This window comes from Natrix helvetica (genome assembly GCF_964273705.1).
Source record: "Natrix helvetica genome assembly, chromosome: Z".
Lineage (NCBI taxonomy): Eukaryota > Metazoa > Chordata > Lepidosauria > Squamata > Natricidae > Natrix > Natrix helvetica.
Window position 1 is genome coordinate 116,492,192 of NC_138554.1, and position 19,347 is coordinate 116,511,538.

General features: G+C 36.7%; 1 protein-coding gene across 5 annotated transcripts in view; it reads left to right on the plus strand.

The window, feature by feature from the left end:
• ADAM22 (ADAM metallopeptidase domain 22) overlaps positions 1 to 19,233 on the plus strand; it is a gene marked incomplete at its 3' end in the record, with an annotated part of 169,159 nt that extends 149,926 nt beyond the window's left edge. For 4 of the 5 annotated variants that reach the window (XM_081969869.1, XM_081969870.1, XM_081969871.1 and 1 more), the window contains 2 exons: positions 10,612 to 10,735; positions 11,588 to 19,233. In XM_081969869.1, the coding sequence (XP_081825995.1) occupies positions 10,612 to 10,735; positions 11,588 to 11,608 (145 nt within the window). Of the gene's footprint in view, positions 1 to 748; positions 836 to 10,611; positions 10,736 to 11,587 lie in introns of all 5 variants that reach the window. The other variant, XM_081969875.1, reaches the window with a different exon arrangement.
• Between the last annotated feature and the right edge of the window lie 114 nt (positions 19,234 to 19,347).

The window sequence follows — 19,347 nt, forward strand, 5'->3', positions numbered from 1 at the left end:
AATTCTAAGATTGGATCAGTCAAAGGATCCATATTTGGCAAATCAATAAGATTTCCTCTTCCTTCCTACAATAATTTTATTTCTAGAAATAATATAAGGAAAAAAGACACACACACACATACACACATGCATACATACACACACACACACACACACACATGTACTGTCAACAAAACAAGATCAAGGCTTCTTCCTGAATCTGATTTGTAAATATCCAGGTACTTATACTACTTTCTATGACACCAAATTAATAATCATTTGTTATTAAAGGTTACATTTATGGCTTTGAAATAGCATGATTATCCTGTTTAGGAGAATGCCTATAGAGCTACCAATAATATTCACCTTGGAAGGATTTATAGAATTTTCATGTTATGCTATTGTGATGCACTGCTTCCTATTCTGGTTACTTGTGATTCATTTTTCTCCACTCTCTCTCTCAGAGCACTAAGTAACATTAAAATCTGCTTATTATGAGTTCTTCTCTCAAGTTTTAAAAAGTGGATAGTCCTTGTGTTGTCATGGCCTTTACACAAGGATAGATTCATGGCAAGTAAATAGAACATGTAAGCTTAAGTTAATTTCTAAATGGGTATATTCTATGGGTCTCTTTGTTTAGCATTTGCACTGAGTTATAGTCCTTCATTACTGAGGGATAAAGGCATCCTTTCTGAGCTTGTGCTGTGTGTTCTCAGATATTTCTCTATTCTTCTTCTGCTTTCTTTGTTCCTTCCATTGCTTTTTGCAGGTATTTAAACCCATGGTTCAAAAGAGAATATAATGTAGCTAAGTGGGTAGAAGATGTGAATAAAAACACTGAAGGACCCTACTTTAGGTATTTTGTGAATTCATTCTCTCTACTCTTTAAGAACAGCTTAAGCATACACCAGATATGATGTGACCCCTCTCTTGTATGTTCCAATACAAGTAATTTCTTTTAAGGTGTCAAGGGCTCTTTGTTCATTGCTGCCTTTTGGGGGCTTCATTGTGCAATTACAATTCTTTTCTGAATGCCTTAATGAAAGCTTGCATTCCCATCACCATCTTTAGCTTTCAGCAGCTTCCTCTTTATTTAATGCCAAATAATGTTTTAAGGGCATGATCAGAGTCTTCAACTAATCAAGTAGAATTGGTAGTTTAAAATGAGTGCATTGGAGCCAATAGCTTCACTTACAATGTGCTTACGGTGCAATTATATGCCCTTACATTTAGGGGTCAATTCCACTTGCAATAAACAAACCCAATTTTTGAGAAGAATATTTAGAACATTATCTTCCAGTTGCTTGTAGAAAAGAAAAGAAAAATTTGCTAAATTGCAACTGTGAACAGAATTTTATCTTAATGCTTAAATTGAAATACAGGTAGTCCTTTCTTAACAACCATTTGTTCTTAACAACTTCAAATTACAACTAGCACTGAACAAATGGTACTTAACACCTGAAAGTTATGCCTACTGCAGTGGTCTCACAGTAATGTGATCAAAATTTGGCAACTTGACTGTCCACTTAACAACTGTAGAGTGCACCAACTCCCTCCATCCACTTACCTCCCCCCCCGTCTCTACCCTTTAGGCTGTTATGCACAGTGGTACCCCTTGGCAGCAGCCACACTAAGGCTGAAATAGAGGCCTGGTCTTCAACAGTTGTAGTCGCCTACCATTGCCCCAGGCCTCTATTTCAAGCCCTGGGTTGCAGCCAGCCACCCCAGTGTCACAATACAAGTCCCCAGCTCTGCAGGCCCTGTGCCACAGCTAACTTGCCCATTTTCCTCCCACTGCTACTGAGGCGTGCCCTGGGTGAGGCAGCTGCTAGCCACACCAGGCCTCAAGACTACTACTGCTGTTCCTGCAATGGTTTTGAAAGCCTTTTGAGGTCTTCCAAAACATTGCGAAACAGCTGAGCCTGCCATACTCCAAATAGCACACCATTCTTGCAATGCTTTGGAAGTTTATGCTGTCCTAGTAGCTCTAACTTTAACTTTCATGTAACAAAAAGGGGAAGTAGCTTATTTTTCTGCCTATATTTTATTTTAACAGGCTTTGTTTTCTCACAACAGAACCCATATTATTAATTACTTTTATACTAGCATTTGCACATTTAAAAACTAACCATTCCTTTTCTCATCTTTAGTAAATGTTCTATCTAGGTGCACCAATTCATCTATTCACCATATATGTTTTACATAGAATGTGAAAGTATTCATCCCTGTGAAATACGTTTACTTTGATCTTTGATACATTTATTTTTAATCTTTTTCATTATACAAGTTAACATTAATTGCAAATCATCAAGAGTCTTGTCCAACATCTGCGTACAAAAGTGCATTCACAAAAGTGTCCCTAACCGATATACATCTAATGTTGTCACAAGCAGTCCTTTATACATTTATCCATAAATATTATAAACCTCTTGGGGACATCACACATTCTTGCTTTATTTCCTGTTCAATATTGAACCATTTGCTGGGTATACCTTTATTGTTGTGCATGTTTTATTCCTTCATATACTGTTCTTGTTGCATTCTGCAATCAATTATTATGCCTTGAGGTCCTGAGTAAAAGGAAATACATCTAAATAAACCCCATATTCAAGCAAAATGTTACATAACACACAATACATTTTCTTTCTCACATTGGTAACAGAGATAATTGTCATGATGCATAAAAGAGACAATTTCCTTAAACTTAATCTGTCTATAGCGTTATGAGGAATTAATATTCAAAACGTTCTTTTTTATTTGTTTGACATCTGATGGCTTTTTTACAGTTTCACACAGAATAGATGACATAATAAGTTTTTAGTTGTTGCTTTAATCTATCTTGTTTTTATTTCTCCTTTTAGGTAATAGCTTAACATGAAACACATCTTGGTTTTATGACCGGGATATATGCATAAACGTTACTGAAATCAAAAGTCTATGAAATGAGAAAGGTTGATAATCCTCAAAGAAATAAAATTCCAGAACATGAAAATGAATGCATTTAAAAACAGATGTTCTGACCTAAGAAAGATTAGTAGAAAATATAGTAGAAAAGTTAGGGTTTGCCATTAGTTCACTCTTAATCAGTAGATTTTTAGATTTTAAAAAAAAGGCTGAGGTTCTGAGCCCTAGACATTAGTTTGTAAGAATAGAGTCCTTTCTTTTCTCCAATAAATTAGGAAAACAGTTTGATAGGATGAAGATCCATATTGTGAACTGTCCTAAGTCCCTTAATTTTGGATTTACCCAAATGCAGATTTCCCAATGCAGGAAAAGTGACTTTTTTGAATATAACGGAAGTTAATTGTTTTAAGTATTCTTACATTTTGAAAACATGGAAACCCTGTGGACTTTACTATTTAGAATTTGCTCATGCAAATGTTTGAAGCTAGTAACCAGAGATGCAGATTTCTCTTCTACAGTCTCTAGCAGCACAATTACCATCATCTTGTCCTAGTCCTCAAGAGATAAGAGCTCCCCCTTGAGGTCAGGAAGGATAAGTATCTATAAGGGGTTCATTAAAAAAATATGGAAGAGATTATGTTCTTTTATATATTTTTATATGAAACTAAAGAAGGTGAGGTTAGTATATTTTTCCTGTTTGGGACTGAACTGCAGTTTGATTTATTCCAGACAAAAATGAAAAAAAAGCCTATGATACCATATATAAAGTTATCTAATAAGTGTGATAGAAAGAGAACAATAATGCTACCTTACTTAACTGTTCTGGGTTACAGAGAGGATTATGCAGTTAGTAAAATAAGATTCAGATTACATACTGTCATACTTATTTTCAGTATTTATTTATTTGATTAATACTGCCTCCCATCTCTCATACATGCTTTACAGAGGTGGGTTTCAAATCCAGGCGCTACTGGTTCGCTCATGCTTGCACTCAATGGTTCTGCGCATGCACAGAAGTGTCCAGCCAGGTGGGCAGAACCTCCCACTATCTCCACCATTTGTTCGTCCAATCTGGGCCAAACCGGGTGCAACCCACCTCTGATGCTATAATATATGTGGCCTTCAGCACAGCCAAGAAAATACACCCAGGGGCCCAGACTCAAGCACAGAAGTAGGTCTTCAAGGCCTTACAGAAAGTCATCTGGATTGAGGGAGGTCAATATAAATTCTGGAGGTGAGGGCAGGAACCACTGCAGAAACAAATTAAAAACAAACAACCCTGCCAGCCAACATTTCTTGGCCAATAGTACCCACAACACATTTTTCCTATTGGATTGGACAGGTAGAAACAATCAGGAAGAGATGGCTCTATAAACAAGCTATTATAGCTTTAAAAAATGATTGTCGGCACATTGAATTGCACCTGCAGAGGAACTGGTAGCCAATGCAGCTAACACAGCAATGGTGTCACATGCCATCATTAACACCCTGTGCCGCTTCATTCCACATCAACTGAATGCTCCAAATGTATCCAAACGCCTTTCAAGGGCAGCCCAATATAGAGTATACTACAATAGTCGAAATAGGCGACTGCAAGAGCATAAAAGTCTGTGAGTAGAACCCCCTAGTCTATGAATAATGACCAATGATGCTCAACACAAATTTTTAAAAAGCCGCCTTTGGCACCACTGCCCCTTGCTCTTTCAGCAAGAGCCATGAGTCCAAAGGTATCCCAGACTGTGCATTAGTTCTATCTAAGACAGTGCCTCCTCATCAAAAAGCAAAGATGGGAGATCCTCAGAACCAGGTGGTCCTAAAACCCAAAGTCACCCACTTGGGATGAATTGAATTTTTTGGTAGGTCCCCATATCCAGTAGGCCAATGATGGTGAACCTTTTTTCCCTTGGGTGCCAAAACCATGTCCGTGCATGCTATCATGCGTGCATATATGCCCACACCCATAATTTAATGCCCCCTGTGCTGTGCCCCCTGCACATGTGCAGGTGACCACCCCTGCTGCCTGGGGAGGGCAAAAACGGCCTCCACTACCTCCCCAGAGGCTGCAAATGCCCTCCCAGAGCTTCTGTGCAAGCCCTGTACTTACTTGGTATCGCGTGGAGACTCCTGGGAAGCGAAATCAGCTGGGCAGCGTGCACTTGCACACTGGAGCTGAGCTATGGCAATGGCCCGCATGCCCGCTGATATGGCTCCGTGTGCCACAGTGCCATAAGTTTACCATCACGGTACTAGCACTGAGATAATATTTTCACAACGTCACTCAGATGGCCCAGGGTAAAGATAGAAAGCCCTGTACTATCAGCATGCTAACGATACCTCACCTCAAATTGTTGCATAACATCACCTAGTGGTTCCATATAGATATTAAACAGAAGGGCAGAAAGACCAAACCCTGCAGCACGTCACAAAATAGGGGCTGAGAGCTGGGTCTCTCGTCCCTATCAATACTATCTGTAACTGACTCTGGAAGAAGGAGTAGAACCAGCATAACATTGAATCACCATCCTCAACTCTTGGACCTGATCCAGAAAGATATCATGATAATTGAAAGCCCCCAAGAGGTCAGGAAGAGGATGAATGCACCATCCTCACACTGGTCCCGCCAGAGATAATTAAAGTGTGTGATTAATTTAACCTTGGTGCCAAAAGTAAGCCTCTGGGTGAAAGAGGTCTAGATAACCAACATCCCTTGAAATTGAGAACAATCACTATCTTCCCTAAAAGGGAAAAGATTGGAAAACTGGATGAAAATTGTCCCAAATGGCCAGTTCCAACAATGGCCCTTTGAGGAAAAGATGGTGGATCCCCTTTGTCACTTCAAGAAAAATTAACCACTGCTGGACCTACTTGTCTCCCTCCCAAGCCTTGATCATCCTGGAGAGACATGGATCTAATTTAGTGCTGACAGTCACAAGAAACATTTCCAAATCCCCAGGCCCAATAAAACCAAAATCCCTGCAGATAACAGAGCTAAGCCCATCACCTCCATAGGATTTGCTTCAAGATCAGAATCTAACTTAGAATGGATCTGATCAATTTTATCTGTCAAATGTCTGGCATATTCTTCACAATGGTTTTGCAAGTAAAACCAGAGCCACTCCCTCCCAGAAGGACTATATTAATCCAAAACAAGGTCTTTGAGTGGCTATTCATGGATGCAATAAGGGTGTAAAAGTACATTTTCCTCCCTTACTGCCACAAGATAACTCTCCCATAGTAGCTATCACTCATGTTTGATCAGATTACTCCTTATAATTTGCTGTAGGTATCTTCTTTTCCACTTTATATCCCTTTGTTCCTCCATAAATCAGGGGAAGTTCTGGGTCTGATCCAATCCAGAGTCAGGCTGTCATCTCATTCTAACCAGCTACTAGGGCTTTGGTCAGTTCATGAAAAAAGTCCTATGGGACAATCCAATTGGGTTTGTTAATCATCTAGGGTGAATTGATTTAATAGATCCAGCTCCTCCATTGGAGTGGAGTATATGCAACCCATAGGTTATCTAAAAAATGATGGTTGACCATGAGACAGAGAAACCAAGTAATTCACCCAAATCCAGATTATATAGGATTGATAGAAGAACCAATCAGGCGTACAACTGTTATACAACTTTATGGACATTGAATGATTTGGGAGATGACAAAGTTGTCATTGTGACCATGAATTCACAAGCTACTTCTAACCCTACACCAAGAATAGGCAGATTAAAGTCCCCAAAACCAGAAGCATATCCAGGAAATCAATGAGTTCAGGTAGGGAGATTGCTACACAGCTGGAATGTTAATATACTGTGTGTTCTTATAGGAACAAGAACTGGGGAAGAATTGTTGAACAAGTAAGTTTAAACATAGTAGTAGGTTATTGGAAATTTTAGCATATTTACAACTGGAATAATCAGTTGTAACCTCTGTAGCGGTCTAAAATTACCCCCTGCGCAATTTGTTTAGGAAATAGCATTATTTCAAGTCTAATGTCATTTTCTGTAAGATGCTTTGTGTGTGCATATATGATGCAGTAGTGGAAAAGACCAATGCAATGTTTTTCAGATGTGCTAAACTTCAGATCTTAGAACAGTTCTGGAAATCCAAAGCATTTGAAGGGCACTTGTTTGAGGGAGGAACTAGACTGGATTGATGAACTATGTCTGTGGCCAAATTTATTAATTGAGCTCTTTACTTATTAACCTTTCTCTCTGAGTAATGCTGATTTCTCTCATCTAATCTAACTCTAATGAAGCATAACCAAACTAGAGAATTTAGCATCCGCAATAAATCTTGCTATACCTTAAACAATGCCTTTTTCCTTCAGATATGGTACATTCAGTTAATGTTAGTCAATATTAAATCAGTGCTCCAGAACAATAGATATTCTAATACAATTGTATAAATATGTAAAAATAGTTCCAAAGGAAAGCAGTTACATGATTGCAAGATTCATTGTGCCTAAATTAGGGATAGTTAGTTTTATGCTGCTAGTTATTATGAACTGTAGTTCTCATGGTCCCTTGTTTTAATCACTTTAGCAGGCTTAGTTGCAAATTCAAGTCTACCTGGAGGCATCAGATTACTGATCTTTGAACTAAACTAATTGCATGTTTACAGAAGTGCTTTGTTTACCTTTATGAAAAATAAATGGTCCACAGTGAAATAGTCACCAACTTCTTCTTTTATTTTTTCACTATTGAAGCAACCATTGAAGATGTTTTTTGAGTTGATAGAGAGACCTATGCCTAAATAGGTTCTGAGATGCTTGCAAGAGATCCCAACAAATGGATTGCACAACTATATGAATTAATAATAAAACAAAAGTCCTTATTTCAGGTCCACCTGCTTGATAGACGTTTTGTATTTGAGGAAGAATTAGAATGCATTTGATACTTCAATCCAAGTGGCACGAGATCAGCTGAGTTTCTATTTTTTCCCATGGTACTAATTTTGTTTTATTTTGAAAGAAAAAAGCATCAGCAGCCATGAAATTATACTACAAGTACCAAAACAGTACTGTAACTTAATAGTTGTATTTATGAGCTTACTATAGTTTTTTCAACCTGACTGCTTCCGCATGTGGAAGGGTTGCAATTCTAGATATAATGTGGGCTGGAAATTCGTAGCTCTCACACATCGAATGAGCATTAGTTTGAGAATGGCTGAGAATTATAGGAGAACTAGAATGCAGGTTTCTTACATATAATAAAGATGCAGGATTTCCTAGGGTTCCCTTCCAGTATTACTGATGTGAAGGCTCCCATTGTCATGTGAAGGCCCCTGTTCCGGCTCTGTCATCTCGACAAACAACTGATTGTTTCTACTAATGTCAGAACAGCAACACAGCATCTATGAAACACAGCTGCTTGTAAAGATGGCCTAATGTCAGAGCAGCTGTTTATATCTAGAAGTTTCATAGGGTCATGATAGCTAGCTTTGGTGATTTTGATCATGTGAACTCTCTCCAGAGAAGAATCCCCATGAGATAAAACAGAGTTCTTTTATAAATTATTGCATCCAGTAAATAGAAGTAGGATCTTTTAGACCTGGAATTCAAATGTAAGATCCCATGCCTATTTTAGCATAGTTAAGGACTGGTGCAGAAATAATATTTGCCCAGCGATCTGGTTCCTTTTATTCTGAGATCAATCACTCCTGGCCTTATGAGTGAAAGTGAAAAGCTTTTTATTGACTTGGAAAAACAGAATGCCTTACATGTGACGCAAATGTTGACTTGCTACTGCTTATCTGACCCACCTTGTTCAGAAATGCTGATGACTCTGTCCATTTGTCTACTCTCCCCTCCGTCCCACCCTCATGCCCTCAGATACCATGGTTGGCTGGAACCACAATATATTAAATTATGCTTGCATGTGTATTGATTGAGCACCATTCTAACTTTTAAACTGCATGCACCTGTCTATGTTTTTGTTTTATATACATGATGATAAATGGATCTTCTCTGTTGATTTTAAACTTGAGCTGCAACTCTGTGCATATATAGTTTGGAAATGTGAAATGAGAGCTGGACTTTTAAAACATGGTGCTTAAGAACTGGGCTAGTTAATTATCTCTCACTTGTCCCTAACCAGGAACTGTCCTAATGCATTGGAGTGTATCATGATTCTCAGCTAACAGGGATTTATCAACTGAGAGTTATAATCCAAAATATATGGAAATTGCCTAGTTTTAAAAGTCTTGTGGTACATTGATGTAGGTACAGGTAGTCTTTGACTTAGGAGCAGTCACTTAGTGACTGCTCAAAGTTAAGATCTACCTGAAAAAGGGGACTTAAAACCCAAAGTTCTTACAGTCACCCCTTGCCCTCCCAGCTACATGACTGCACTTTGGGTGTTTTGCAATACAGCCATATTTACGGCTGTTTGCAGCACTCTGCAGTCACGTGACTGCGTTTTACAATGGTTTTGTTGAAAACCCAGTACTTCGGGGTTTTTTTGGGGGGGGGGAAACCATGCCCATAATGATCAACAGGTTCACTTAACAAATAACTGCAAAAAATTAAAATCAGGTCAATCAGACTATGACCCATTTTATGATTGTTATAACTTACGACCATAATGGGCAAGCTGCATTATGGTTGTAAAACAAGGACTACCTGTACACAATGTTATCAGTATAAATTGGATTGGTGTAGAGCACAAGTGGAAAACCTGCAGCCTAAATACCTAAGTCTTCTCTTTGCAGCTTTTGAGATCCCTTGACCATGGCTGATGCAAGCCAAGTGCATAGCTTCCTGTCTTTTTGAAATGGGAAACAAAATATTGCTGTGGAAGTGCTAAAACAAATAAGTTTGTTTTGTCCTATGCATAATGTGGCTCCACCTTTTTTTAGATCTGTTAACACCCTCTCAAATGTTGAATGAGGCACTAAGCCACTAGAAGGTTGCCTATCCCTAATATCAATGATCTCTTCAGTACTTTTATTTGTATTTTCTCAAGCAACTCCAAAACATCAAAAAGCAATCATTTTATTGCATGGAATAATAACTTTTACTAGGGTTTCAAAACATGTTTCCTCAATCTGGTGTCTCCTAGTGAAAACTATGGCCATAATCACAGTGGCCACAAACACAAGATACTGGCCACAATCATGGCCAATGTGGGAACTCCTGTATCAGGTTGCCAAAGGCTGCTTAGAAGATAGACCATATATATATATATATGTACATACATACAAACATACAGTATATATACACACACACATGGCTTCGGAAAATCCATATTGATTTCCCATAAGGTAGACAAGTATTATTTTCTTTAGCCAAGTGAAAGAATACTTTCTTGAAGCCATCCGATGTGAGTCAAAGTGTGAGGCAAAATCATTTATAGTTGCACTTCTTAACAACAATACAAGCTAACATTGGCTTGTTTTGCTTTCATTTCTGTAAATGATGACAGCATAATAATTTCTCCTTATCATTTGATTGCAAAAATGTTAAGAAATTACATCAGCTTCATGTTGCTTCATGGCTAAGAAAGGGCAGGGTTCTCTCTTCCATAGTTCGGACTAATATGAACCAAATGTCCTCAAGAAATGTGTTAGAGACAGTGCTTGGAAACTGCTTCCCTAAACGAAGGCTTAGACACCTTTAGTTCTCCTTGTAGAATGAAATGATTTAACTGAGATTCTTAGCAAAGCTTTCAGACAGTTGCAATTTCGGTTGTCCCATGACATTTTGTGCCTTTTTTCTGTCTCTGTCCTCCAGGACTCTTTCCCCTGCAAAGTCCCCATCATCATCTACTGGCTCCATTGCTTCCAGCAGAAAGTATCCATATCCCATGCCTCCACTGCCTGATGAGGAGAAGAAGGCCCACAGAGCTAGTGCCAGGGTATGCTTAACTTCTTCTTTGGTTTTTTTCTTCTTCTTTGGCTATCTGTTTGGGCACAGGTAAGATATATTTAGTCCATGATTGGGCTGAAATTGAAACCTGGATCAGCTGAGTATTTTAAAAATAGAAAAGCAGGAAAGGGCAAGCAGAGACCCACAGTCACTGCACTCAATGGTGGGATTCAAATAATTTAACAACCAGTTCTCTGCCCTAATGACCAGCTGGTTACGTCTGGCTCGGTGGTCATATGACTGGGTGGGCATGACCAACTCAACATCATTCACGTCGATGGACGCTTTGCCTTAGTTAACCGGAGAGGCAGTTTCTGTAAGGGCAAAAAAGATTAGGCTAGAAACAACACCAGAATGTTTCATTCGTGCCTTTCCTACAGGATTATCCCTGCAAAGTGGAAAAAAACAACAACCGGTTCTCCCGAATAGGTGCGAACTGGCTGAATCCCACAACTGACTGCACTCCTTTAGAGAAAAATTAGAACACCAGGCACTTAATCATTCTTACTAAAAATAGGATTACCTCGTTTTTATTGATGCAGAGAGTGGTTGATCAAAAAGAGAAGATAGCTGTGACCCACTGCATTGCTTAGCGTTCCCCACCATTGGCAACATACTTTTACAGGCACATTTGGGGGTATTGTCAAACAAAAAAGCGGAACTAAATCCCATTTCTGTTTTTGGTGGTGCATTTCCATCTGTCTGGGAAACGACAGGGGTTGCAATTCCACTGTACCGAAAGCTATCAAACTGGTGCAGGCTTTCCTATTGCATAAGGAACAAATAGAAAGTAGTGTCCTACAATTAGGCATTCTTTTTTCTTCTTCTTTTTCTTTTACAGCTATGGGAGACATCCATTTAAGTATTTAGCTTTCACCTGAGCTGTCACCAGAACTATTTACTTCAAATTTTATATAAATTCAGCATCACTGAATCACTGAACATTCATCTGCTCAGCAGACAACTTGATGGAGCAAAGATACAGATACTCACAGGATAGGCGAGTTCTCCCGTTGAAGGAAGACACTGATTTTCTACAGCTGATTCAAGTTTTGTGAATTACAAATAAAGATATTAACCTGGTATAGACAGAACTGAACATGCTAAGATACTGTGCATGATGTCAGATATTATATAGACATTCAGATACTGCTTTTGAAATCCCAATGGTGTTTTTTTCCTGGTCTAACATGTCCCCAAATATCTAAAAGAGAGTGATTCAGAATTTGGTACATAATCATTTATGCTGTGTGCATGAACCTCTGTTTGCCACTATCCATGTGTAAGGGGTTACTCATTTTACTGTAGTAGAGTTAGCATGCAGGAATAAGATGTTTTTTCCACAGCTGGGTTCTAAAAAGACAAAATATTTTGACAACAGATTCAACAAGAAAACTGATTTTTTAAAATCTGTTACAATTACATTCTCAGTAAAAAACAACAACAACAACCCTATTTCGTAGACAGTTGTGAAATATGAGCACTGTAGTTAGGTTTTTGCCTGAAGAGCGTGCTACAAAACTTAAGAGTCAAGTTAGATATTTCATGGCAGGTTCATGAATATAGCTTAGCTGCATGCAAAGGTCTCAGGTTCAATTTCATCTGCCAATAGAAACAAAATAATTTGTTGAAAAACCAGGAAAGCACTAATAGCCTCTGTTTGATAATAGTAAGATAGATGGACCAATAGCCTAGTTGGATATAAGGTATGTATGATATCTGGCATTAAAGAAACAGCACTGCAGGAGGAAAAGTTGGCAATTATAGTGCTTTGTTTTTAATTCTCCCTGATTTCCTATCAAAATTACCAAGCCCTTCTATCTCATTCGTCAAAGTGCCATTCAGAATTAAACTTTGCCTCATGTTCTAAGAAGAACTGGAACGAAGGATCTAGAATGTGTCTACAATTTTGAGAACACATATTTTTTTCCTCTTCCCATTAAAATCAATTGAATAAATCTGGATCCAAATGGAACCCATTTTTATCTATTTGGAGCATCAGCCATTAATGTGAAGTTGGTCAAAACGTTGTATCTGCTGTTACATATTAAATACCTACTTTTTGAAATCTACTCGTCTTAACCACCCAGTTCAGTTTCACTTTTTAACCAAGTAATCATATAATACTGTGTAAGCTTGTACATGTTTTGGCCAAATAAGAAATGTTCAAATGCTTGACTGAATGACCAGGGACCTTTCATCTGTGTGCAGTTGTATAATTATATGCTTTTCTGCTTCAGTGATTGGAGGGTTCTCATAATTTCTATTTGGCTAGGATAAGGGAGAACAGTGCACAGTAGGAGTCATCAGAATACAACATTTTTGTGAAGCTTCTAGGAACCAAGCATTGTGGGAAGTTGTTAGTTTTTCATAGAAGAGTTATCATGCCTATAGGAGTTTCAGATGATATGAGGCATTCAATATAAAGAGAAAAAGTCAAAGGTGAAAAAGATTGAATATTCGAAATTTCAATGCTTTCTTGCTAATTCCATATCTAAATTATGATGAGTTAAAATAATTACCACTGTCCGTATGTCTTTGGTATAGAGTTCTTTTCACCAACTGCTCATAAGCAAGATTTAGATATGAAACTTTGGGATAGTAGAATTCATAACGTATGTATGTCAGATCTGAACATTATTTAGCACTGTGTATTCTGCTTTAATATTCTATTATGGAAGAGATTTGGGGAAAATAATTGCCTTATCATGCCATAACAGAAGGATAATATTGGCAATATTGCATGGATAGGATCTAAGGGGTCTGCCGAATGGTTCTTGCAAAATCTTAACATTAAAAGCATTCTTAGGCATATAGTATCATTTAATATTTGACAGTATTTGGATTGGAATGTCATTTGTTTTTCTGAATCTTCTACCTCTTTCGCATAATTCCTTCTGTATGTGAAGTGCCATATATGGCCTTCTGCTGTGTAACTGGATTTACTGTAGGAAATTACACTTCTTTGAGAATGTCAGTTCTACAAGGAAAAAAGGTTCTATTCTAAAGTTTTCAACTGTAAATTATGTAAAACTTTAAAGGCATTATATTTATACAACTTTGCCAGTTATATTTATACAAAACTGGCTTTGCAGTCATAGCAGTCTCTAGAAAGTGGCATAAGGTTTTGGTAAGTATTTTGATTTGTACTAAATGGGAACAAAAAACGTATAAAGGAAATTCACCCATAAGAGAATGTCTAAAAGATTATAAAAGAATATATATAAATGTTTAATTTTGCAAATATATAACGTGAGGCAGAAACATGAAGGATGACTGCTAAAGTGAGGCCTGGTGAAGTTTAATTACCATTATAAGTCTTTTTCTTTCGTTTCATTGACTTTGAATCAATGCTCTGCGCTATCCTTCCAATCAAAGTCAAAAAGCTTTCCTCACAAGTTAAAGGAAAGCTATAGTAGAGATCATCTTCCCCATCACTTTTAATTCTTGCTAATTTTTAGAAGCTTAACATGTGCCTTTTTGGATCTTTGGCTTGATGTAAGTCCATTTGTTGTTAGAAAATGACATTGTTGCTGTCTTCCATTTAAATTACTAAGACAAAGGAAGTGGGGTTTTTTTCCTTCCCTTTTCCTTTACGGACAGAACTGAATGTAATGTGAGAACTGAGGTGATTGTAGATTGTTCACCAAGAAAATAATCATCCTCTGTAGTTAATTTGTAGACATTGTCATTGACCATTATTTGATCATGGCTAACATTTGTTAATTCCCTGACACTTAATAATTTTAATGTAAAACGAATATAATTTTAATAAACTGGCATTTATTTCTATGGTCTAGTGCAGAATTTCTCTGCTTACAAGCTTCTATTTGTCTTGGTATGTAAAAAAAAGTGATGGATGCCAATCAGCAAAAGTGTGAGTAAATCCAAGACAATGAAAGTTGGCAAATGGATTTTGAGTTCCAAGCTACTGTCCAGATAAAATGCTAGGAGGGATATTTCTTCCAATTACTTCTGTTGCTGATGTATTTTGAGTTTTGTGTTTATGATAAGAGCATAGCTATTTTCAATATTTTCATTTGTTGTCTTTCAATTGATATAAAAGGGCAATAATTGTTGGTTCCTCAAAATGGGTTGTATCCAAGGTATAACGCCAAGAGAAAAAAATGGACAGTAGTTGATCTGCTAATGATGGCATGATGTACCACAAGTGCACCTGAATTAACTGCCACAAACATCATTTAACAAAATTATAACAAATGCTGGATTTTATACAAGCTGTAGAGGCTTTGTACTCTCGTATCACTGGATACAACCCACTGTTCTTTCTTCGTAAGGAAAATTCTTGGTCATGAAAATTTAATGCCTTTTCCTTTTTTATATAGTTAATATCTTGGTATAATGTGGTTGACATAAGTATTCCAGCACTCTTCAGCTTGTTTCGCTGTATAAGCAAGGAAATATGTAGATGAAAGAAAATAAGAACATTGTCTCAATAATAGCTTCCAAACTATAGTTGTGTGTTTGCAATACTATCACAAGACAACAATACAGAATGGTTTTAATCAAAGGAAAAGCAACAGAATAGATTATCTGGGAATAAGTATGAATTATGGATATATCTGGATATATCTGTTTTAAAGGATATTTTGGCACATTTTACTTGAACAATCAAAGCGGTCAACTTCCATAATTCCTAGTGAGTATAAGCATAGCAATGCGGAAGTTAGCATAATTCCTAGTGAGTATAAGCATAGCAATGCGGAAGTTAGCATAATTCCTAGTGAATATAAGCATAGCAATGCGGAAGTTAGCATAATTTGTAAGCAGTCATAAAGAAGTAATTTCAACTTCCATAATTCCTAGTATAAGCATAGCAGTGTTGAAGTTAGCATAATTTGTAAGGGTCAATTGAAACTAATACTCAATAATGACCATTAATACCTGGGAAATCAGTCCATTACAACTAGACCTCAAAATAAATCAGTCTTAAGTAAAAAAAAAATATATGCCAAGGATAGAAATTTTCAGAGCTTTACAATTGGATTTCTGTCCTCATAGCTTTGCTTAAAAAGAAAAACAGGTTCACTTTCCCATTTTATCTGAAATATTGTCTTAGTTGCAAAGTGAATTTTGGATATGTGTTTATAATAGCTAGTAATTATTTTGTGCTACTTAGAAGGCATCAGCAATTCCACATGTGTAAACCTGATTTAAAATGACTTTTTAAATCTGATAGTATTTACAGTAATTTAGTAATTTTTGGGAGTCCCTCACCAGGTTTGCTAAGTGTATCAATCTTCACGTTATAAAACAATTTGTTCTAATCTTCAGTTTCTAATGAAACATAGCTTTTGTAAAACTTAATTTGAAATTCAAAAAGAAATCTAACATAGCTATTTGAAAGCAAAACAAAAAAGAGATAAATTAATATGGGCTAGAAGACCTCCAAGGTCCCTTCCAGCCCTTTAATTCTAACAATGTTAAGTGGGAAACATTACAAAATCAAGACAAACAGGCTAGTATAGGGCCATCTTCCCTACATCATTTTGACAATCAGGCAAGATGAAGATGGCACAGTGGGAATTTAATGAATAGATTTGTAAATCGTCTTTAAATTACAGGTATGAAACTCAAAATAAAATATCCCTCTGGTCTTTATAAATTAGAAAAATGGCCATAGAAGTATTTTTTTAAAGCCTTAGAGGCCTTATGACCTTACATATTCACATTTTTGAAGATATATTTTTTACAAACTATTTAGAAACACATGTAAATATGCTTTACTGCCCTTTGGATGCTTAGTGGTGCTAAGTAATAACTGTAAAATATCACAGTTGTAATTCTGCAAATCCTAAGGTATCACATATCTTACTATGATACAATAATGCTGACTTGCCTAAATATTGAGAATATATATGTGCTAGGGCATATGGTCTGGTGCTTATTAATCTATCTTTAAGCAAAAATGTACCACTGAGTTATCTGGATACTGGTCACTATTCTAACATTCTATGGAAGTGTGCTGGCAATTTATTTTAATTTTTAACTATTAATTATTGTGGTTTTTTTCAATATAATTACTACCATATTGTAAATCTGTCACTAAAGCATTGTCAACATAAATATTTCAACATAGTTGGTGAAAAATATAGGAACTGGATTCTTGATGTAGTGTTTTTGTGTTGGTTATATAGTTCAAATAATTAAAATTATCCCATGTGTAAAAAGCTGTATTTACCACTGGATATTGTTTCTATAATAGCAACTAATCATGTGTTTCTTGAAACATTAAATTTTGTCAATTCTAATGCAAAACTCTCCCCTTTCTATCACTGCAGTGCTGAATAATTTTGTTGTTGTATCAAAATTTATTAAGCCAGCTTTCCTGTAATGAGACAAAATAATCTTTTTAATAAAGTTATAACCTGGGGATATGATATCTTGCATATTTGAATCACCATAGAGTTGCTTACTATGGAAATATTTAATACAAAATAATAAATTGTTAGTAATGTATCATGTCAATAAAAGGGTGAACTTCAAATCATGGCAACTGTACTTTAAAATGTTTAATAATTATGGTGTTGATCAAACACTATTACTTTTAAGGTTTGTTGGCTGATAAAACCTTGTCAATTCTCTAGTATTCAGAGTGGATTCATTACTACTAAAAAAAGGGTCACAATAGAGCTCTTTAAAAAAATCCAGGTGTGCTTTGCAAGGTACAAGTGAGGGAAGGAAGACCATTATTGAAATTATGGATATATCAACTTAGATACTTTTGAGAAATAAGTAAATATGTATTTTAATTTGTATTGTAAATCTGAAAAAAGTGTACTAATTGGCCTGGAAGAATTAAACTATAAACACAAATTTTAGTACTGAGCATTTTAATTTACAAAATATAGAAAAGGAATATTATACTTTCCAAATAAAGCTAATAATTTAGATGGGTGATCATTTGTAGGCTAGTGATTATATTAAAGGTAATGGCAAATCCCTTCTGCATTGTTCCTAAAAAACTAAAAGGATTTTGAAGTATACTCTCTTGGTGCACAGCATTCTGGTACAGCCTAAAGGTAAACTCACCAGTTGCCTTTTGGCAAATGTATGTTCTATGACTTGCTATGCCTTCTATGGCAGTGTTAACTAACAACCAACTCCAAAAGATTAAAAATTCGTATTAAAAACTACGGCTAATTACTATTGCTGCCATGGCTACTAATACAGATACATAATGCAGCATGTTTTTTTCCCCAGTTCAAATGCTAATACTCAACACCTTATTGAAACCACTCCAAGAAACACTTACCGTAAATTGCTATAAATTTACGACTACTAGTGAAACTATATCTAGAGTGTTACAGCAAGTTATATACAGCTCTGACCAACTAATTCTTGTTTTATATCATGTATAAATCTCTAAAGCATGTATCATTCCAATTTAACATACAGCCTAGGCATAGCCCATGAGTGTCAAACTGGATTTCATTGAGGGCTTCATCAGGATTGTTTTGACTTCGGGGCGTGGAGGATGTGGGGGCATGGCCAGGGTGGGCATGGGGAGCTCGACGTCACGTCTATCGGGGAACGCCTGTAGTGACCCGAGCGCTCTACAGCGTGGGCCTCCTGAGTTCTGTTTTCACCTGGTAAAGGGTCGTAGGAGGCCATGGCAACTGGCCCTCTCAAGCTCCATTTTCGTTGGCAAACATTGCTGTTTGCAGGGCAGTCCCACAGGCCAGAACTAAGTACCCTGGGGGTCAGATCCAACCTGCAGGCTTTAAATGTGACACCCCTGGCATAGCCTATGGCCAGCTCCACAAATAAGGAAATAGGAAGCACTTTCACTGTATGAACTATGTTAACAAAGCAAAAGTTCAGCAGCTTGTGAAAAAGTTCCCTGAAAATGCACTCCATTTAAATGTACTCAAAAGAAATTCACATGGTTATCTTTTTCCAGTTGTAGATGACAAACATCTAGAATTCTCGCAAATTAGAAATGCTCAGGGTGGGGTACATGAGTACAGGTAGTCTTCAACCACAATGGAATTCAAAATTATGCTGCTAAGTGAAACATTTGTTAAATGAGTTTTGCCCATTTTATGAATTTTCTTGTCACGGTTGTTAAATGATCATTGCATTTATTAAGTTAGTAACATAGTTGTTAAGTGAATCTGGATTCCCTATTGATTTTGCTTGTCAGGTCACAAAAACTGATCACATGAGCCCAGGACACGGCAACTGCCATAAATATGACCCAGTTGTCAAGCATCTGAATTTTGATAATGTGACTATTGGGCATGCTACAATGGTCATAAGTTTGAAAAACATGACCGTTGTAACACTATATGCCACTGTTAACTCTGAATGGACTTGTGCCATTGTAACTTTGAACAGTCACTAGATGAACTGTTGTAAGTCGAGAACTACTATATAAATTGTAGTTTCAATGTGGTTCTTTGTAAGAAGTCTAAATCTATTAAACTTGGTCACCTATCAATCTTTCTATTAGGAAAAGTGAAAGGGAATAATTTCTACTGTAATAATCTTCTATAATAAATCTATTCTTATAAAAGAATGTTTTTATAATCAATAGGCTGTAACATTTTAGTCCATATTATATGCCTGATGGTACCA